Source organism: Tubulanus polymorphus, chromosome 8 (genome assembly GCF_964204645.1).
Source record: "Tubulanus polymorphus chromosome 8, tnTubPoly1.2, whole genome shotgun sequence".
In the NCBI taxonomy this organism is placed as follows: domain Eukaryota; kingdom Metazoa; phylum Nemertea; class Palaeonemertea; order Tubulaniformes; family Tubulanidae; genus Tubulanus; species Tubulanus polymorphus.
Genome location: NC_134032.1, coordinates 12,310,582 through 12,333,364, shown reverse-complemented (window position 1 = coordinate 12,333,364; position 22,783 = coordinate 12,310,582). Strand labels below are relative to the sequence as shown.

Genomic DNA, 22,783 nt, shown 5'->3' with positions numbered 1-22,783 from the left:
GTTACCATATCTGAAATCATGGACTAGAGTCCATGCTGAAATTGAGCAAGAAATCCTCAACAAGTTGCAAGACTACAACAACAGTTGTGAGAGGATCGGGTTGTGATGTAGACATTTTTAAAGTGTAAATTGTTGATTGTATGTGTGTGTAGATGTTTGTAATAGTCAAAGCCAAACCTTCTTTATCAAAATCTGTTTAATCAGGATTTTGATTCTGCAGACATAATCTATGAAGAGAATATGGCTTAGTGTAAAATTTAGAAAAAGCAGTGCGAAAGATATCCAACATTCCACTGAAATATCAAACAAAATCATTGAAATATTTGATGCTGGAATCATCAAAAAAACATATCAAACTTTATCCAGAGATAGAGGGGAGTGAAAAGTACGGAAGCCCCTAGGTGACATACGAGAAAATTTTTTCATAATTTTGACTTATTAAGTCGAATTTCGACATAATAGTCGAATTTCGTGTTGATTAAGTCGAATTTCGAGTTTTATTTTCATGTTGAAATTTGACTTATTAAGTCGAAATTCGACTTAATAGTCGAATTTCGTGTTGATTAAGTCGAATTTCGAGTTTTATTTTCATGTTGAAATTTGACTTATTAAGTCGAAATTCGACTTATTATGTCGAAATTCGACTTATTATGTCGAAATTCGACTTAATAAGTCGAAATTATGAAAAAAATTATCTCATATGTCACCTAGGGGCTTCCGTAGAAAAGAGCTTGATTTTTTAAAGAATTCAAAGATTCGGGAAAAAAGAAACAAATCGAACAAAAATCATAGAATTGTTCATAATTTTTATCGCTGTGTGATTTTACACAGTTTTACGGAGAATGCCCTTTAGGGAGACAGCTATTTTGTATCATATTCTTTCAGATTCTTGTAGACGTTAATGGTTTATTTTTCACAATTCTTCATATTTTACTTTTGTCGAATTATACCTTTATTTCATCATCGCTTTTTTCATATTATTCATATTTATTTATGGTCTATCTATAACGTATTTATTATTTTGTGTGCTAGGATATAAATATGTATATAAGTTTTGAATGGGTTCAACAATGGATGGGTTCTATATCAATTTACATTGGACAGATCTAGTAGGGGTGGTTTGGACCCTTGCCTTCCCATAGAGGTTGCCTTTTTGTTAAAACCTATAAATCTGATACTTACTGGGTATCCTCTTGGAAAATGCATCTTTTGAGATGATGGAACCCAGCTTGCGGTTTTCACCATGGCTGCTTTACCCAGGCAATGCCCCTAATTCCTTTTCTTCTGGACTACACACCTACCAATTTTCCTAGATTAGCCCTTGATTTTGGTTCTACCCTAGGACCTCATCGCTTTCAGATGAAGCCTGAACTTCTTTCTAATAATTGAAAATAGTTTCATAGGGCCAAAAGAAGAAAAGATTTTAAGCTTCAAATATTTTGGAGATTTCCACTTTCTTTTTCTGGATATAAAATTGACCAGTTTTTAGATTAAATCTGCCCCTATCAGTGTTTAAATTAATGAATATTTAAAAAAAATTCTTTTCTTGCTTTTAAATGTGTGCATTTAGTAAAAATGCAATTATTTATTTGTGTTCACTATATTGTTATTACATGTGAGTTAATCAGTGGCATCACTTATTGAAGTCGCCCATTAAACCCTTTCTTGTTTTACTTAGTGGAATTGGTTCCTAGGAGTTCATTGTATCAATGAATTTATGTGATTTAACATTGGTAAATGTATATTTTACTGGTATATATTCAATCTAGCATAGCCTGGACCCCCCATCCCCAGACATCCAATCATTTATTGGGTGCAAAGCTACACGATCAAAGTGTGCTGATAAAATATAATGTCCGATGTTTGTAGTTCATGTCTAAGGTGGTCCTGAACACATGAAAGTCCGGACAATTAAGAATTTAAATGGGGATAATGTATTTTAATTTTGAGGTGGCAGGTCCTGTTCAAAGATCCAGGGCTATGTATGTATTTGTACATTGTATGTTGTTAAAATTTTCACAACTCACTTAGGACTTGTATATGTAAATTTGTATATAGGTACGTATGTTTTATATTATTGTGAAGTAATGAATGCAGAATATACACTGTGATGCTAAAGTAATGGGGTAGAAAACCAGAGCGAAGTGACTAATGTCTATTTATTAATGGATGAGACCTGTTTTTCTTGGATATTTTGCTTACTTTTTGGGATACATACCTCATTTATGTCTTTACAGAATGCCAAAAATCGTGGACAACAACTGAATATCCGATATATTTCCAGTTCTGTACCAATTAGATGGATTGGCAAAAAGACTCCTTAAGTCCAATTGAATGAGAGAGAAAATCCTCCATTTTGTGAAATTTCTTGAATTTTTACATTGTCACCATGCCTACGAAATGAAGTTATTTTTCTTGTGGGGTCTCAACAACTAAATCAGGGTGGCGTAGGCATGCACGCTGCTTACAATATACATGTGGGCTACATTTAAGAGGGCAGCAAAGTTAAAATGAACAAACCAATAGGGTTAGCAGTTACAAGTAAGACAAAAGAAACAAAGAGAAAATTATAGATTCATACCTCCCATGCCCAATGAAGCCAATCAAATAACTCAGCTAGGCTTCGATAAGATAGCTTATAGCAACGAGGTGCAAGAGGTGTATCTAGTAAGCGTGATTTAGTTTAGTTGCCTTGATCTGGATGTAGGAATGATGTACTGTGTCTGATAAATAGTTGATTATCAATAAAGTATGATTTACATAAACATTTTACTGGACTCGGATGTAGTTTAATTTGATCCAACCTTCTCAGGGTTTCCATCCTCCACTGAGAGAAGATGAGAGAAGTTAAGGTTAGGGCGCAAAGAAGAGAGGATATGGGGAGAGGGTGGAACACAGCTTAGAACAACAGAATGGGGAGCAGATCGAGAAGAGACTGAGAGGAATACCGCTCCAACGACTACTTTCACCAATTCAAATCAACCCAATTTTTCACCTCATTTGACAAAAAACTAATTAACTAGACATCAACAATTGAAAATAAATCAAATATATTTTATTATCAAGTGTTTGTATTACACGCACACACTTTGACATTGAAGATTTCAAGATTCCCGATTCATCAAACTTTTCGTCTAATTTTCTAAACAACAATTATCATCACAGATTGAGTTAAATATCACGGATACTTAATTCCAATAAATCTCTTTTCTTACCGATGAAACATGCTTTACATTACGACATATGAGAAAGATAGATGAGATTTCTGTTATTGAGTTGATGCAGGTATCAACCTACAGCCTGGATACACCGCCTTTCAGACATTCACCTGAAGGTCTGTGATTGTGGATGATCAGGTCTTTAATCCAGTTCCACAGTCATGAGTTAAGAGTTCACCCTGAGTTAAAATTCTGAGTCAAATCTCAAAACCGTGGAACTTGGTACTAAAAATTGTCTAATATCTGGTGTTTGTAGTTCATTTCTAATCTAAAATGTTTCTGGTGAAGTCCTGAACAGATGATCCGTTTTGAAAGTGTTAATTTTCGAATAGAAATGTCTGAACACACAAGCAAGATAGCTTCTGACGACTAATGTCTGAGGGTTGCAGGGTTCTGGCTGCAGATGGATACATGGATAGAACTGAGCAATTAAAAGAAACTAGACTACTCCACTTATATTGAGAATCATTGGAACATTTTGAACCGACAAGATTTCTTTAAAAGATTACAGTAGTTACATCATATGCATACATTACATAGTAGAATAACATTAGATTACAATGAATTCATGAAATTCACACATCACACATAGGGTAAGATACAGTGTGCTCATTGAACTAAAGAACAGATTTTTCTGGGGCCAGAAGCTTTCACCATGTTTAGGACCGATTTTACCGGTCTCAACTTCATCAGGAATATTGTTATTTTGCCTCCCTCCTGTTAATCTATACAAAATGCCGCGACTCCTCTCCATTAAGTTAATTGAATTCTAAATGCCCTGATTCATCGCATTCCCTGGTTTCAATTCTTTGCAGTAAGTCTCTTTATGAATGTGACTTCATCACGATTTTTAATGCCATAACTACAAATAAAATTCACATAGCAATAAGATTAGAAACCCAATCATGATACCGTTTCGCACCACAAATTTAGATTATTTCATTTTCTTGAGAAATACTTTGGGACGACGAACTGTAGAACTGGGTCCATAGTGGTACAGGTACTTACTCTTTTAACTTTTTCCTATCATTTTCTAGTTTAGTTCCTTCATAATACAGATAATACGTCCGCCAAATATACCTCCTATGAATTAAAAAGAGAAAGCACCAACACCTTTATTCGAGTTCTCAATGTCAGTTAAGTCAAAATAACTAATTTGAATTCAAAGTCAACCGTAACTCATAACTGTGGAATTGACTCCTGCAACCAGTTCCACACAGTTAAGAGGAAATATTAGACCCTATATGAGTGCAATTTATGACGTCATCAGCTCGGTGCTGACCCCCAGTTGCCACAACGAGAATACTTGCTTGGCGCTGGAGCTGTTACATAGTCAGCCTTCTTCAAAATCATTGTTTAATGACCATTGCGAATGAAGCAGTTTGTTCACATCGCCAGCCAATCAGGAACGTGCCAGAGAGCAGTGATAGATAACCCGCAGTGGCACTAATGGCGGAACCGGAAGACAGCACAGGAGCGACCGTGCTGACGTAGAGTTTTACAGTTAATACACCAGCACCGAACTCACGTACCAGCTGATATGTTTAGGTCGTCGTATTTCACTTTCTCGTTCTTGCTTCAAGTTGAAGTAAAGTTTGATGGCGTTTTTCAAATCGCGAACTGTTCCGTTGATCGCTATGACCACCGCTGAAAACAATAAGAATTAAACAGTGACGAAATACATCAAAATCATCTCCGCATCTCGTGCATCGGATCAACATTACACATCAAACTGATGATGTCGTAGGGGGATTTTTTGACTTACGCATGACGATATCGTCAGCCCGTCTGACGTTAACGGTCATTGCCTGACCATACTCTAGCGCCACCTTTGATTTCAATTCTTCCAAAGTTAACTGCGATGGCAGATCACACAGCAACGGATCCTCCTACAAAACGAAACAAAATACCGAAACTAAAGCCTGATGCTTACACTATTAAGAATCCCAGGAGTATACCTAAAAATTACCGAATCCTTAATGGAGCCCAAAATTGGCCCCACAATATCTGGTAATGTCCTTGTTTCTGAAGGTACCTTACTTGTTACCCCGACATTTCCCCTTATCTGTGTTCCCACAAATTACAACAGTATTCTGAGAGTATTCCCATTGCAAGGCGCCCATCATACCCCACAATTTTGGAGGGTCCTCATTTCCGAGTATCCCCAGAATTTACCCCAGTTTACTTAGAGTGTCCCCACAAATTACCTGTATGATAGCTGCGAGACCTTCACTGAACCGAATCATCGCTTCGACATGTGGAACCGTCGGGTTTACAAGATCTGTATCAGGAGGAAGTGCCGGGGCGGTAACAGACGGCTCCTCGGGTGGAACTGGAGGGGGTGGAGCATCTTCATCCGCAGGAGGGGGTGGAGCATCTTCATCCGCAGGAGGGGGTGGAGCATCTTCGTCTTCTACGGGAGGGAGCGGAGCAGCGTTATCTTCTGAAAGAGGAGGCGGAGCTACTTCCATTTCCATGCCGTCAATCGAACGATAACTTCTCACGTCGTCGTTGATCTAAGTAACGATTCGCGTTAAGTTTAATTCGCGTCTGTAAAGATTAAAATATTCGTGCGAATATTCAATCAGCATCGCAAATATTGAGACCATCCTCGACGATGAACGACGCCGATTCGCTACTGAATTACGAACAACATGAAACGTACTGGCAGCGAAATAAATCGTAAATTACAAATTGAACGTAATCCCGATTACGCAATAGACTGTCGAGTATAACATTATTCGAACAGGGTCGCGGAAAAATCTTGAAATTCTCGAAGCCCGGTGTGCACCTTATTGCTGAACTGTATCTTTTCATCACAGCTTGTTTTTGAAAAACAGATTACTCAGAATTTTCGTCACTGAATAACATAAATGGGGAACCTTCTACCATACACCAGTTCTCAATGAAAACTACCGGTATACCGAAGTCAATCTTATGCATGTATCCTTTTGGAGCTTCTACTAACTTGAAGGATTCCTATTTTAGAATTTCCAAAGAATGAAATATCGATGGAATAATGACAATGATATTGTCCACATCGACTACTAGTACTGTCTGGGTATTCACCATGAACTGTAGGTGAATATTAAGCTCAGGCTTCGTTTAGTGCACTGACCAGAGAAGAGTGCAGTACTACATGGCTAAATTCAGCGAGTGATCAAAACTTATACCTAACATAGATTACTAAACTGACACATGTATTTTGGAGTTAGATGCACAATCTACGGTATTTTGTATCGTAGAAAACAGCTTTACTGACGCATATGAAGATAGAAGACGCATAGATAAATATTAGAAACTAGTTTTCATACCTCAACAGAGGCAAAGCTTTAGTATCAAATATGCTGGTTACAGTACTTTTGAATTTCCACTTCAAAGTTGATTGAAAATCGCTAATGTTAAGACTGCTACTTCATTAGTCAAGCCATCTGGTGGGCTTGCTAACTGGTATTGCGGTTCCCCATTTAAACACTATCAATCTAATCAGAACAACAGATTACAATAATCATATTTTTGTCACGCTACGCTTTTAAAAATACACGTATAATTTATATATATAAAAATGAATTAATATCAATGTTTTTAATTTAAAGTTTTTTCTACTGGCAAAAATATCACATTTTATGATTAAGTAATAACACCATGCACGCATGCATTCCTTAAATAAATATATCAGCTCTCATGGTAAATAATAAAGCTCACTTAAATAAAGCATTTTTTGATTTAATTACATAACATCATCCCATAGTTATTGATTTACTTGACCTAGGCCAGGCGTAGAAGTTTTGGGTCCAGTTTCACAAAAAAGTTGAACTTAATAAATTGGTTTAGTTGCTTCAGGTTTATCAATAAGGACAACAATTCAAACTTCACAAGTTTTTTACCTAAAAACTTTTCACGGAACTGTCAGGGTTTTGATTTTGCAAATAAATCAAAATTCTCGCTTTCATAACTTTTTTGGTTAATTCATAATGTTTTCAATGAGGCTGCAACAAACTAAACCATTTTAAGCTTAATCTTTTTCATAAAAACTGGTCCCAGGGGCAGATCCACGGGCAAGATTTTGCATGCAGAATATTTTCCGGCTAATTATTTTGAAGAGGGAGGGCATTCCTTGGTGTTCTTCTGACTTTCTTTCACAAATGAACTTTCAAGATTTGTTTGTGAAAAAATTGTTCATAGCTTTTTTGAGTTACAAAGTACCCTTAGACAAATGGGCCGATCAAAATTTTGAGGGTCTTACAACAGAAGTCTCATAACACGCCCAACCGGACTGTGCTATGATTCATGATTGGATTAATTTCACAAACCGCAAAATGATATTGGCATTATTAAGCTCATATGCTTAGCTTCAAATTTGCTGATTCCCGAAACTAAGTCAGAATTCGCTGGTTTCCCAGCAGGAAAAAAATCAATCCTGAATCCCCTGGGTCGTGAGTTAACTCTGAGTAAAATATTTTAACTCCCAACGATGGGACCTGATTCAGGGGCCGGTTGCTCAAAGGTTGGTCAGAGTTAACCAGTGGATAGTCGACATAGGCCTACTAACAATTAAAAGCACATTCTTACTACCGTATCTATCCACCAGTTATCTTGAACCATGTTTTGAGCAACTGGTCCCCCGATCAATGAGAACCCTGTTAGTAACTAATTACTGAGGACCCACGTGGATCAGCCCCCGTTTATTGCTACGAACGTAGTATTGATTATTGTTCTGTACTGCTGTTAAACCCTTGTCCCATCCCTTTATAATACTCCAGTTGCAAATCTTTCAGATTGTCCTCGAGTATTTTCACCTCGTCGTATTTCTGCGCCTGTTTCGCCTGGCGTATATAAAACCGCACGATGTTCATCTGCTGAATCATCGGGTCGTCGTTCGACGCCACCTGGTTGCCGATTTCGAACGGCGTCCAACCGGAATCCCGCACGACCGACGCGGACGCCGCCGACCGCGACGTCTCCGGCAACGACAATCGACGTTTCCGCCGCGACTCCTCCTCGCGAGTCCTCTCGAGCGCGAGTTGCTCCTCGATGCGTTGCCGGCGTTCGAGTTCGCGTTGCTCGCGACGTCGCTTCAACTCGGCCTCGGTCGGCAAATTCTGCAATTTCACTTTATTCGACTGTAAATACTGCATCGTCGACAAACGCACCGACTTCTGCAGCTGGAGAACTTTCGGATGCGGCGGTTCGGCTTCGTCGAGGCCTAAATTCGCGATACGTTTACTGTAAACCTCGACGTGGTCGTATAGCTTCAACAGCTTCGTCTTGTCATCGACCGCTTTTTGATAGCTGTACGTGTTCTCGCCGGCGAGCAGCGAATCGACCAATTTCTGAAATTCGACCATCGACTCGTCGGCGAGCGTCATTATCTCCTTCATGCGTTCGTAGATGTCGACGATCGGCGGCGTCGCGTAACGTTGACGCATTTGAACGTCGCGTCGTTCGAGCAGACGACGACAGTCGACGCATGTACGAACGTGCGGCTCGCCGTCCGGGTTCGTCATCGAGTTCAGACTGCTCGCGCTACCCGTACGTCGTAGATACCCGCAGCCGCCGTCGATCGTCGCCACGTCGTACGCCGGGTCGGTCAAACGCTTCGCGAAAGCGTACGGCAAAAACTGCGAGCACCGATCGCACATGATTCCGCCGCACAGACGACAGTGGTGGCGCCGCCTGGTCAGACGGAATTTCTCGCCGCACGTCGGGCACAAATTCACGTCGCTATCCAACGCCCAATTGACGACGCGCATTTCGTAGATTTTCCGCTGTTTAGTGTCGACCGGCGCGTCCGGACTGATCAACTTATCCAAACGAATCAGTAACTTATTCGTTTCGACGACGTACCGGTCGATTCGTCCGTCGCGAGTCGATTTAAATGCGTCACTATGGTTACGACTGGCTCCGAGTCGTTGCGGTTCCCATAGATACGACGATGAATCGACATGGGCAGCGTCTGCATCCGGTTTCCATGGCGACGCACCACCAGCAGTCGCCCCGATTAACGAATCATCTTCTTCCAAGCCGAGAATTTTCTTTTTCGCTTTGCCGAAGATTCCTTTCAGTTGTTGAAGTACGTCATTTTCCTCGGAGTGCGACTCGTCGAAATGTTGTTGCAATTGCGACACATTCTCTAAATCTTGCATACAGATCGGGCACAGGAAGCCCTCGCGTATCACCACCGTATCGGACATGTTACTAGCAGCGTGGCGCCCTCTAACGACCGATCCATAAACCTGAAAATCAACGCGCTTTCATAAACGAGAAACATAATTGAGAAGCAGTAGGGTTTGTTTGTTTTGGCTTTGCGCTGCTTGGATCTTGGTTTCACGAAACTAACCCTATTGGATTATTCGCTTAACCTCACGACTGGGACGGCCTTTGAAGTGCACACTGTAAGCAGCCAGCAGGACTCAAACCTATTGTCTCTCAGCACTGATAGCAGGTGCAACAACATCACGCCTTATCTCACTGAGCTACTGAGGCCGCTTAAATCAAAATTTTTATACAGTCAACCCCCGATATACCCCCCCCCCCTATTTATTGCCAAGTTTTCTAAAAGTACATCTCTATACATAGTAAAACACCCCGATACCGCCATACTCCAGTGTTTTCAATAAGAGCCAGGTCCCAGGTCCCAGACCCGTCTGTCGTTTGTAAGGGACCCGCCTGCTACTTCAAAAAAGCTTTCATTTCAGGGGCTGTGACATATTATGGGACCCTCCTGTTTTTCAAAGGCCTGGCTTGTTAATTTCTTATCGAAAACACTGTACTCTCTTTACCAACACCCCAAGGTTTTCTCAATGTAGGCCTACATCTCTTTACCGCCAAAATCGTTCTGCACCAATGCGGGTGGTATATCGGGAGTTTACTGTATATATGACACGTAGTAAATAGCTATATCAGATATAGTTATGTTTGTTTGTTGTTCGATGCACAGGGGTTTGGCGATGGGCTTGGATTTTATTTCCGGGTTGTTGATAATCTCGCGACAATGGCGCTAAATATGAACTGCGAATAAATTCAAAATATCACGGAAATACCTTGTGTTTATATTGTTTATTTATCCGCTATAAAGTTTCGATAAACAATTGGTCGTTAAGAATCATTATCAGACGGTCGTCACGCTTTACTATATAAAATCACAAGGGATGAAACGCCAGGCCTCCGCTGTACTTAAATTTTCAGCCAGAAAGTTGGGACAGTCACGTGACATTCTGATGACGTCATCGCATTTAAAACTTCAACACGAAAAGTTAACATATTCACAGACCGATATCAATTATCAGATTATGATTCATATGAAATAAATAACTTATAAGGAATAAATTATGACGAAATATATAATTCATAGTAAAAAATGCATTTGAATGTAAGTTATTCTCAAATATTTTTCGTATCATAGTTTCCATCTTATATGCTTCAGGTTCGCGTTCAGTCAAATAAGAAGCGTTAAGTCACGTGACTGTCCCAACTTTCTGGCTGGCACAACTCTGAAGGCGTTTCATCCCTTGTTCTTTTATATAGTAGCGTGACGACCGTCTGATAATGATTCTTAACGACCAATTTTTTATCGAAACTTTATAGCGGATAAATAAACAATATAAACACAAGGTATTTCCGTGATATTTTGAATTTATTCGCAGTTCATATTTAGCGCCATTCTCGCGAGATTATCAACAACCCGGAAATAAAATCCAAGCCCATCGCCAAACCCCTGTGGTTCGATGGAATTGATGGATTGGTCACACCCTCCTCCACAACTAATCAAACTCTTTCTGGTCAGCGTGTACATATCAAAGTTTAAGATACCTGAGTGGGGCTTGAGAACTTCTCGGTTTCACTGCGGATCAAATCATCGTCTCTGTTTAGACAAGGCGTAATTAATTAGATATTTAATTGAAAAAACGGCCCTGAACTTAATTTAATATGCTGCAAGACGAAATTGTTACTCCGCGGCTGTATTAATTCGTGTCCTAGGTGGCAGCACATTCTGGTATTGTAAAAATTGAAGCGGTTACCGTGGCATTTTGAGCCAAAATATGATACGAGTTGCTTGCATTGAAAACAAGCCGAGGCAGTCATTTGTTTGAAGCAGGACGGTAACGGATCCAGCTTGCTTGCCAGAAGGGGCCTGTCCAGTTGAAAGATCATCCCATCCAGAACGTCTTCTTGGCCACGACACCCGCCTAACTCAACCAGTGACAAACTGGTCTATGGATCTATATTAAAGTTGTGGATGAGATATGGTGTGGTGGCCATGGTATTAATGATGATATTTCCTTATTTATCGCCTTTCTTACAACAAAGTTTTATACAAGTGCTCAAGTTGTAATTAGATAATGTGGAACAAGGAGATCAAGGACTCGGTGTGGCCAAAAGCTCGAACATAACCAAAGAAAAAACGCAAGCCAGACAAGTATTATTTATATTTCTTATGGTAATCCATTTGATAACTGGTATTATTACAAACATAAATTCTATCATGCTAAGTGAACATTAAGTTTCGTCAAAAACATGGTATGAGAATAACATCATTCGGTTGACTAAATAACTGCCGTGCTTTTGCCGCTGCAGTTCCTAAAATGTTCAAAGTTCAAAACAGTTTCAATCAATAGGAAAATCATAACTCAAGACATCTCAACATGTCGAAAAACAATACTCGGTTACACATACATTCGTGAAGTATTAAGCATTCTATCACATCAACTACGTAGAAATTTATTGTTTTTATCTTATCCTGTGTTTTTAAACATGTAAGGTAATTGTCTTTAAGTACCTCGTTGAACCGATAGAATGACACCATAAGATCAACCGAGGACACATCACTGTCATCAGTTATCAAGAAACTGCTCCTCTATTTTTGATAGGACCTTAGAATTAAACCAGTATTTCATGAACCATTGAAAGAGAAAAGATTGAATTATAACAAACTTAACCAAACGAATGAAAGATTTGCATGGAAAATGAACATGGCTATTTTATTCTAAGACAATAATTACAACTAAACTACAAAGTGATAGCTTTGTCTTCAAGACAAAGCTATCACTTTAGCCATAGTTTGAGATGAGTATTTTACAACATTTAACTGAAATACATGCACAGAAACATCGGTATTGTGAGTGCCTAATAGAAATTTCTGTTTGAAGAAAATGACCGATCTTCATCTGGCCTCTACCCCTATAATACCCCCTCCAGCATAGCTCTCAGGGTCAGTGAGGCACGCAAGCTACTACACCGCTACAAGGTGTCAGTCGCATAGTAGGGGACCTTGTCTTAACTAAAGATTTTCAAACATTATCAGTTCGCTCATTTAATACATTTAATACAAAGTTATTTGAAAACATGACAATAATTTCATGAACACGTTTATAGCTGTTTAACATTCTTTCTAAAAAAGAGTCAAATGTATCTCCCAGATATTATCCCTAAAACAATTAACAGTTACAGCAGTGACAGGGTGTGATACATAGGTAAAAGGACGCGTGATCTTTCATCAGTTATTTGAAGCATTCTATCGAAACAGATATTTTTTTAGTGTATTTGGTTTAGTTAAGGTTTATGGTTATTTGTTTTGTTTATTACTGAGCCGATAGAACGCTTAAAACAACAACAGAAAAGATCTCAAGAGGTTGGGAAACACGGAGAAGGTTGTTCTATGAAAGAAGAACCTTTAATAATTAGATTGAGTTGATTAGAAAAAATTCCTGATGATGAAGACCTATATTAACTAATTGTTTGTTGGTTTTGTTTATTTTTTCATTACTTTATAATTTCATTTATTTTTTTTATATCATTTATTTTCTTATGTAGTTTTTATCTATTTTTTAAAATTATGTTCTCTGTATTTTGTACTATTTATTACTATTTACATCATCAGGAATTTCTTAGTGGTGAAATTATGGCCTCACTTAAAAAAGTGCTACAAATTCACTGCTGCACCTAAATAATCGCTTCCTTATTAAACACCCCGATTTGAAGTTAAGTGATCATTGAAAGCCACTCAACCTTATGATATGGATGACAATGAAAGAAGTTAAAACAGCTATAAACAAAATTAAAACGATCAAAATCATTGCTGGCCATTATTATCATTCCTTTATATTACATTATTCCTAGTATTACCTCTCATACCTCTGTGGATACAATGTACTACGATATAAGTTTCATATACCTAGCTACGGTCACCTACATGGAAGCACAATTCTAAACTCTATGTGAAAAATCAAGATATTCTACTCATTAGTCAAATCGCTTTAACAGGCCTTAAAATTATGGCATCAAAAAATAAATCAACGCTTTCGTATATAAACTTATTATTTGTACACAGAACACTGCCTAATATTATATGGTTTCCTTAACTATACGTGATGATATTCGGGGGGCGTAGCCAGTTTGTATTGAAGGCCCGGCCCTTCACTTTTTGGCCAAGGAATCATTTTCAAAACATCTTTATTTAAAACCCATTAACTTGCTGGGGGAGTTTAGGAGTCCAAAGTAATTACGTACCAACTTCTTTTATTGCGTTTAAAAGTTGCAACTGTTTAACTGACTACGCTCTCCCTTTTGAGCATTTAGGCTATGCAAATCATTAAATTATTTTAACTCTCAGGAAATATAAAATGAATCACTATTTCTAAGATTAATCGTATAAAGACCAATGGACTATGTCATTATTACAAATCATGAAAAGCTATGTTTAACTAAGTATGAAGATTATCTGAACTATCCCATTGATTCTATATCTCAGTTTAGGTGTATTTCAACTGACCTACGAGTCGAGACGCTGAAAGCTATCAACACTATGAATTAATGGAGCGTAGATTTTATGAGACTCCCAGAAGGAACTTTCTGTCAAATTACAAAGGACATGACACATCTGTTAACAAACCGAAAACATTTTGCCTAATCAATATATGAATAGTTCCTTCCCAGGCCCAGAGCCCTTATTAACTAACTTATATTTTCATTAATCAACATTAAAACTATTTCTTTATTTCCGCCTCTTCAAATAGACAGTGAATTTTAAGACGCATTTTGGAACCCATGTTACACATCAGACTGGTTTGTAAAAAGGTAATGCTCAAAATAAATCAATACTTTACATATTCTACTGACGTTGCTGCTCCTGAATAAGTGTTTATAAGATACGCATTGTCTGTGCTGCTCCTGAGTAAGTGTTTATAAGATATGTATTGTCTGTGCTGCTCCTGAATAAGAGTTTACGCATTGTCTGTGCTGCTCCTGAATAAGTGTTTATAAGACACGCATTGTCTGCGCTGCTCCTGAATAAGTGTTTATAAGATACGCATTGTCTGTGCTGCTCCTGAGTAAGTGTTTATAAGATATGTATTGTCTGTGCTGCTCCTGAATAAGAGTTTACGCATTGTCTGTGCTGCTCCTGAATAAGTGTTTATAAGACACGCATTGTCTGCGCTGCTCCTGAATAAGTGTTTATAAGATACGCATTGTCTCTGCTGTCAGTATCATTATATAAGATTATATAAGATAATTTCATGTTACAGTGTGAGGTCTCGCTCAAAATTATTGTTTTATAGTTACTTAAGATATAATCTATCTATAGTTAGCATATAATTTCACATTCACCATTATATAGAGATCATAAAAAGTTCAGTAAGGCACTACTGGTATGATTGCCTGATCTTGATATTTTTATGTTTAATGTTACAAAAAAATAAATCAATCGTAAACAATACTTTCAATGTTCTCAAGTCACAATCTTTGCATCTTTATTATCATATATACAAGGCGATATAGTTCAACAACTTTTAATAAACGGAAAAAAATAAATTCTTAAATGAATTCAAATTACATCATGGTTTGTTTTTTTTGTTTTTGAATGATATATTCAGAAAGCACTACGATATGTTCTTTGTGTTCTCATCGGCTATCATGTGTTCTAAATCCGCGCCTATCATGTCCTAATCGCCTATCATCGGTTCAGTCATAATTTTGAGACTCCGATAAAAAATCGCGGTAGATCTTCCACTCGCATGCCACAGTAAGAATGTCGACCTGTGTCAAATCTCAATCGTCATGTGCTGCCCCCATTTATTGTGGCGAATACACGAACTAATTGATAAATGTGTATTTTCTGGTATTTGTGCATCTTATTCATTTTACCTTGTTTGGGTCTTGGTACCCATCCTATTTCATTTCCAGTGGTAGGGGTGAATGAGAAGTGAAAATAATAATGATACAAACGATGTAGTTGAAAAAAGGTAGAAAAAAAGATAAAATTTTAAAGAATGGAAGAAAACACAAATAATGTTACAAATGTGACAAATAATTGAATCAGATCAAATTTCGCCAAAAAACATTCTCTATTCATATATCAAACATATTCTTTTGAGGACTTGGACTTGTGATCGAAAGAAGGCGATTAATATTATATTTTCTTTATGTTGAGGTTGAAATAATATACTATATACTTTTATTTATTTTAATTAAACAACCAAATCGCGCACAAAGGACAAGCTGATGGTAATTATAGAATCTTAGCTGGGTAGATTAATGAGAATCGAGACAGATCTATGCGTTTCAATATGGAAGCCTATGTCATAGTACATTGACGGTGATGTGCTCAGATTGTACATGGTCGCGGTCGAATGGTCGAGGGTGAATCTTAGTGAATTCACCATACGGCAGTTCAATTGAGACTATTTCCAGTCTTGAATATGATTGAGCGAACACGCACAATAAACATGGAAACAACTGCTCTTGTTTTATATATTCCGATTTCCAGTCACTTTTAGGCGCAGCACCCGCTTGTTACAATAAAAAGACAACCGATGGACAGATTCCATCACATCCATTCAACGTGTTCAAAGTCATTAAACACTATTCTACACAGAATATCTACACGAATTTATACAATGAAACAGTCCTTTATGTTGTTTGATACTATTATTTTACAATATTATCAAATCGGTAGATATTCTCCTGCCCCTCTGCTTCAAATGCCGGAAGTTTCGACGAGTCACCACCACAGTCGGTATAAGTCTATATGACTGCATACACTCGAATGCTGAAGAGTCATCTTCGCCAAAAATCGTCTGTGGTCTATGTTGTCTTGAGGCCAGTTAGCACCAGTTAACTCTGCCCGCATCCGGGGGCATTTCAATTGCGAGTCGTCCGGCGTTGGTGTCCATAGCATACCGTATCCAGTAGCATTTATTTCTCCCCGGAGCGGTCGCCGGCTTGTCATTTCATTTTCACAAAATCATCGTTTGTAAAAGATTGAAAACAGTGGACACAATATTCACTCGTGCATGTGTTGGTCGACAGAAAGCGTCTCGTGCATTTTTTTTTTAGTTTTACTTTTATATATATATGTATATAATCTGTATTTCAACTGTTATTTTCTAATAGTTTTCATTATTTCTGCAGGTTGGTTCTTTACAAAGTCCAATCGTCCGCACCCGCGAGACCAACCCTAAATTCACCCCTGCGAATTTGACGCGTTTCAAATTTCAACCAGTTTGCTTTGAGCGCTCCTCCATGTTCCCTCAGTCTCGCGGCGATCTCCCGAGTCAGGAAATGATTTTAACGAACATCCATTCTAATGAAAAATAAAAATTGAAAATCATAACACGTGCGCATCAGCTATCAGAAATATTTCATATATGCATGTATGTATATTCCGGGAGGCGCGCCCGCTCGATCCTACATGCGATTCTCTGGCGATGCGCACTGCAGCGATCGCAGGGAGAGTCCCCAGTTAGATATATCGATTTATGCAAATATGGTCTCTCCGCGCGCTCGTGTACATCTGGAATATGTTTAACGTTATTATCAAATGACGTCACTAGCACTGTGACAAGATTGGCTGTAGGCTGGCAGTATCACGTAATTATTCCATTCGCTATACACCACAGTGCTGCTAGCATTGCCGCGGCTAGGCGACTGTGTTTTAGTATAGATAGACCATCACCAACACGGTGCTATACTGCCTGCTGTCAGATACACACACATATATATATATATATACATATATATAGCAAAAAACGCCCGATAACATATATACAAGGGCCTTACACAATCTCCCCGTCACATACCCAGGATTACAACCCCAGTTTATAGGAGGGGAGTGGATAATATGAAACGCAAACGTCGGAATTAAATCACAACCAAGCGGAATATGACATAGGCGCATCGAATTTTTGGATTAATTACGGCGCAGGCCGAGTTCGGATCGGGAAGGATTAAAAGAGGCCGCAATTTTGTGGGTTTTCGGTTATGTATTTGTTCGCCCATTTGGAGGAAGGTATTATTTCGTCAATAATTGCTGCCGCCGCCGCCGCTGCTGCAGAGGAGCCTAGCGTTTGGAGTCCTAGCCTTCATCATGTCGTCAAATCGACGGCCTTCGTTGCCCCCGATGCCGGATCTTAGCCAATTCACTGAAGAGGAGCGACAGATTATCGAATCTGTCATACAACGACAGAAAGAAGAGGAAGACAAGGAACAAGAAATATTAAGGTAGAAAGATAAATAATGCGCTCCAGTCGCCGCCATATTACTTTATCGAACGTGCATTTTCAATTTTCAAATCTCTTAACGGTACAGTTCAGTCGCATTCAAATCTCTATGACCGTTTTTCGAACCGGCCAGTTAAGTTTTTTTTCTGACATTTTATACCACGCGCTTAGTCGTATAGAACCTGAATTCAGTAAGCGGTGCAAATTTCTATATGAAGATGCATAGCATCACGCGCGTATAGTTTTCGGGTTAGGCGACAGACAGCGCGCCTGTTGGAGATTTCTTACGCGTGTGGATTTTTTTCGCGCCTATTCCTAATTTGATAGAGCTCTCAATATCATCATCATCATCATCATCATCTTCATCATCATCATCATCATCATCATGAAATTAACAAACGATTAGAATGTTGCATGAGACTATTCTATGCACAAAATATATACTTTTTTAATGTAAGATATGAAAACTGATAGGCCTATTGTGAGAGGCCTCTTTGAAACCCTTTGAGTGTAGGGGTCACTCATAGCAGAGAGGACCCCTATGAGGTGAAAATTATCAATTGTTACAAGTAGAATGTTTAAAAGGTCAGTTCCTCGCGATGAGATTGTGAAGTCCAACTGTGGAAGGGCACTGATACAAGTTTCGAATTTTTTAGGACTCTGGGATGAAATCTGAGCACATAAGGGGCAACAAATCTATCCACAAAATATTCCATTTTGACCTGCTAGAGAGAATGTAGGCCTGAAAGAAATGAGAAGTTTACCATTTTCGATTATTCAAATTGACTAGGCTTACTCGACTACTAGAATACTAACCCGGAATAAGAATATCAGCGCGGGTCAAAATCACATATCCCTGATCCAAGTCAAATCAACTCATCGATAAATCATTTGCCAGAGGTAATTTTTTCCTGGTAAAACGGGATTTTTCACGACAAACTTGAAAAAAAGGAAACTTCTACGAATCAGAGTACCGCTCGAAAGCAGTAGTGGTGGCGGGCTGGATCCGTCATTGGGAGTAGTCCTTAGGAATAGACTCGATGCTCCAGTCAATGAAACTGAGTAGGCTAGGCGTACCAGCTTGAGGAGTTATCGAGGAATAATTTTGATACCCAGGACCCAGTTCCGCAGTCAAAAGTTAATGTTAACTCTGAGTTGAAATTAGTTCATTTTCAAAGAGTTAACTCTGAGTCAAATCTTAACTCATAACTGTGGAACTGGGTCCTGGGTCCAGTTCCACAGTTCTGAGTTAATATTTAACTCTGAATCAACTCGCCATGAAAGATCCCGTACCCAGTTCCACAGTTACGAGTAAGAGTTAACTCTTGAGTTTGTTCATTTTCAATGAGTTAAATCTTCACTCAGAACTGTGGAACTGGACCCAGCCCCTATTAAAACGGGCGCCTTAAGTTTTGTTGATCGAGTTCTGTCCAATGTTAAGCATTGTTCTGGGGAGGAATAACAATAAAACAATATGAATTGGCTCGATGCAGGTATTGATCTCAGTGGTTGATAGAGGTTGCCTCCCGATTTCACTATACAACGAATAGACCCGCTAATACAATTCTATTATGTATCGATATCATATAGCAGGATTTGTACCGAGTTAGCCTTCATGCCGAGTCCCTGGGTTAGTTACAGCTTTATTCAGGGTGCAAATCTTAAACCTCGATTAGACTTTAGACAGCGAAAATGTCTTAAGCCAGGGGAGGGGCTAATTTTGGCAATACCTTGCTTCTTCATAAACTCGAAATCATAGTTGGTAAATTTTCCATTTGATAAGTGAACCCTGAATCCCCGATAGAAAATTCGCACTTTCAGCCCTTCTGATCCTAGAACGCCTTTACAGTGCAAAGAACTTAGCCACTTAGCCCTCCCCTATCTTGAGGCCACTCTGTGATGCCTGGTCAGTTGAAGACATGAGGATGAATGTCCAATAGGTCATTTTTTGAAAGTGTGCTTACCTGTGGAGGTAGATCGATAATTATTGTCCACAAAAAAAATTTGCATCGACAAAATTAGTTTCAATAGTTCACGATATCAATACAAGTGTTGTAAGTAACAAGAGATATAACAGCAGCAGCAGTAGCAGCCGCACCAGCAAGGGCCAGTTTCACATCAATTTCACATAATGAAAATTTAGAGGTTGCCTATGTAATGTCTGGTGTTTTTAGTTCATTTTCCCTTGAGTTAAGCATTGAACACATGTGAAGTCTTTGAAATCACTTTTAAAAGTGTGCTGATAGAAATATCTGGTGTCTGGTGTTTGTAGTTCATTTTCGATCAAAAATGTTGTGAACGCATGTGAAGTGTGGATGAACGGTTTTTGTAAGTGTGCTGTTGAAATTTGTAATGTGGGGTGTTCAGAAAATGTTTCAGGTGAAGTCATGAACACGTGTGGGGCATAGATGGTCAGTTTTGAAATCGTTAGCTCTGGGAACCTGTATTGCCACGCCCCTATCGCTGAAACATTTCTAGAATCATAAAACCTATCTGAATTTCTACCATTGTTAGCTGTTCAAATTTTATTCAGATTAATTATTAATCGTCCTATTCAATTTCTCTAATCTGAATTCATGACGTTACTGGGACACGTTCAGCTAAACAGTCCAAAAACCATCACCTTGGCATACCCGTTGAATTAAGAGTGCGCTGGTTCCAGGGGTTCACTGGGAGCATTGTTCCCTATTTTGTTTCTCTAATAATGAAGTTTAGTGAAAACTTCAAGAAACTGTCGGAATAAATTGTTGAATCATCAACTGTGGGTTTTGCTAATTAACACTGCGATTGATATCAGTCTACACCGTGTCATGTGTTCCCTCTTTCCAGAAATTCCTCACAAATTCTTTCTGGACTGATTTTTTTGTGTGAATGAAGACGACTGATATGAAAAATCTCTGAAAACTGATATGTGGTCCGTCGATAAGTTATTCGATTAGGTATCCAATTTAAATAAATTGAACGGTGAATTTAAGATTTGAGTTGTAATAACTCCGATCTTGCCCACAACGTGTCTCCGCTTGTCAAATTTAAAAAAAAGATTTTCTGAGGCCGGACCCTTGACCCCCCACTTAGATCTGTCCGCTTACCACTGCTGACCTTGGGGTCTCATGATGGCGAGAACGTGGGAGAACAGCAAGTAGAACAGTAACAATCATTTCTAGGTGAACCCCGCCCTCCACAGCTCGGCGGGTTTGGCTGTAGGAGGGAATCATACTTTTGGTGGACTTTACTTCGGAATGAACTTTTCCCCATTTTTTCCCGATTGCGTAGAAAACTTTTTACCGGAGATTTCGCTGATGCTCCATTCATCCGTCGTCGGTTACCGTAGCGATCGTCAGCGCTGACGGCAACAAAACGTTATATCAGGCTTAAGTAATTGGTATCTTTTTTTTCGTGAGAGAGAAGAGAGAGGAGAGAGAGAACGAGGCTACTGCGCGTCGTGATGTCATAGAATCAAAAAGTATTGTCACGCCGTTACCTTGGTGATGTCATAAATGATGTCATCGATTCGTTAGTGACGTCATAGCAACGGAACGCGGATGATCTTTTGAGTGAAGATTAAACAACGAGGTTCTTGGTGATCCCTCGCGAGTGCCGTCTGCCTCTCTTTAACGACCGACTCCGTCACTGATTGGTTCGTTCCGTATCGGTATCGGAAATAAATCGAACGTTTAACGGCGACGTTCGAAATTGAAATCTAGCGCGCGTTCGTGTAATCATGTGGCTTTAGTTTCTGGTTCGCCGTTTAAAAAGTGTTACCGCAGTGTTTTTTTTTCGGAATATTTCTCAATCGTGGTTATTGTAATATTTTTGGATTAATTCGCATATTTTAGTAAGGGTAAGTCAACAGGGGTTCCAGGGCCGGACCCGGATAAGAGCACAGGGAGTCCTGTGCATTTCTTTTAAATAAAGACAATTTTTTCAGGGTTATTTTTCCAGCCATTATTGATAGAACAGCAGCTAAGTTGCCCAAGACTCGGCTTATATTCATTTTTATATCACTCAAGTGCATGAAAATTGCATTAAAACGCTCTGAAATTTCAAGATTTTCCAAACCCCTGTTTCGGCTTCATGCGCATGCTATACGTGGACACTAACTCTTGATCACCTTTTCTTTTCTTTGTGCTCCTTTCTAAGTCTGCCCCGGGTTCACATCAATTGGTGTAGTCGACTGTATTTTGTCTTGAGACTAGTGGTAATCAACCCCTGATATACGGCCATACTCTCCTAGACGTAGGCATACTGATTTGGGCAGTGTATTGGGGCGTATATTCTTGATATGTCATGTCACTAATAAACTTTTTTAAATCTCAAAATTGACTTTTAGGAATTTTATCAAAATTTCGCCAAAATCCTAAATCAGCAATATGTACGTGTGGTATATCGAGGGTTGATTGTATAACAAACTTTCTGAAGGTTTTTTAAAGATGGCCGATTGTGATTTATTCTGTGAAAAATTTATTCTGTGTACAGGCACTGATCGAGGGGTGACGCGGTTCCCCATTGAGTTCAAGAAAATACTTTCAATTTCGAGGAAAAAGTCGAGATATTATGACTGAATTTTATCAGTCATTTTCAAAACTTATTCAATATGCAAGACGTTTGTTATAACTGTAAATATTGATATTGAATCAGATTGGTTTCTAGTTCATTTTCAATTAAACTACTATTTTAGATGTCAAATTGTGGTGAAAACTGCTACAAACGTAGATAAAGACAATATAGTCAGGTCAGTCTTTATAGTTCAGTTGAATTTAGACAGTCAATCGTCTATATGGGAACCAACCCCTAGAGTCTCTCAACAAATTTGTCAGAAGTTATCTCTCAGAAAAGATTTTTGCATTGAAATCATGATTTTTATTATGATTAAGATAACTACTAATGATAATTATGACTTTTTACCTCCAGAAATTCTCTCTGAAACTTCTAAAGCGAATTCAGAGAAAGGACCTTAATACCCCATTCACAAACTTGGATACTTGATTTGTCAAAGAGCAGCACCCCGATATAGGCCCTCCTCTTAAATGAAAAATTTGCCTCTTCATATTCTGGAATATCCAAAAT

At 38.7% G+C, this 22,783-nt stretch overlaps 3 protein-coding genes across 3 annotated transcripts in view; 1 reads left to right on the top strand and 2 right to left on the bottom strand.

Moving 5' to 3' along the window:
* Nucleotides 1-3,083: 3,083 nt before the first annotated feature.
* Nucleotides 3,084-6,475, bottom strand: LOC141909935 (U11/U12 small nuclear ribonucleoprotein 25 kDa protein-like). The gene is made up of 5 exons (XM_074800615.1): nt 5,426-6,475; nt 4,984-5,107; nt 4,751-4,865; nt 4,227-4,301; nt 3,084-4,080 (listed from the first exon to the last, which is right to left on the bottom strand). Exons 1-5 carry the CDS (start codon nt 5,693-5,695, stop codon nt 4,020-4,022), a joined length of 645 nt encoding a protein of 214 aa, XP_074656716.1. The 5' UTR covers nt 5,696-6,475; the 3' UTR covers nt 3,084-4,019.
* Nucleotides 6,476-6,656: 181 nt separating this feature from the next.
* Nucleotides 6,657-11,169, bottom strand: LOC141909934 (rabenosyn-5-like). The gene is made up of 2 exons (XM_074800614.1): nt 11,031-11,169; nt 6,657-9,454 (listed from the first exon to the last, which is right to left on the bottom strand). The coding sequence occupies exon 2, from the start codon at nt 9,410-9,412 to the stop codon at nt 7,928-7,930; it is 1,485 nt and encodes a 494-aa protein (XP_074656715.1). The 5' UTR covers nt 9,413-9,454; nt 11,031-11,169; the 3' UTR covers nt 6,657-7,927.
* A 6,346-nt stretch (nt 11,170-17,515) lies between these two features.
* Nucleotides 17,516-22,783, top strand: part of LOC141910372 (regulating synaptic membrane exocytosis protein 2-like) — a 52,255-nt gene continuing 46,987 nt past the window's right edge. Inside the window, 1 exon segment of the mRNA XM_074801105.1 lies at nt 17,516-17,717. Within this exon segment, the coding sequence (XP_074657206.1) occupies nt 17,584-17,717 (134 nt within the window). The 5' untranslated portion in view covers nt 17,516-17,583.

Bases quoted from the DNA above. Each gene is read 5' to 3' on its own strand.
- LOC141909935 (XM_074800615.1), bottom strand. From the start codon at position 5,695: ATGGAAATGGAAGTAGCTCCGCCTCCTCTTTCAGAAGATAACGCTGCT. The intron at 5,108-5,425 runs GTAATTTGTGGG...TTCGTTTTGTAG, and splicing joins GTCTCGCAGCTATCATACAG to GAGGATCCGTTGCTGTGTGA. The intron at 4,866-4,983 runs GTAAGTCAAAAA...TATTGTTTTCAG, and splicing joins GGCTGACGATATCGTCATGC to CGGTGGTCATAGCGATCAAC.
- LOC141909934 (XM_074800614.1), bottom strand. From the start codon at position 9,412: ATGTCCGATACGGTGGTGATACGCGAGGGCTTCCTGTGCCCGATCTGT.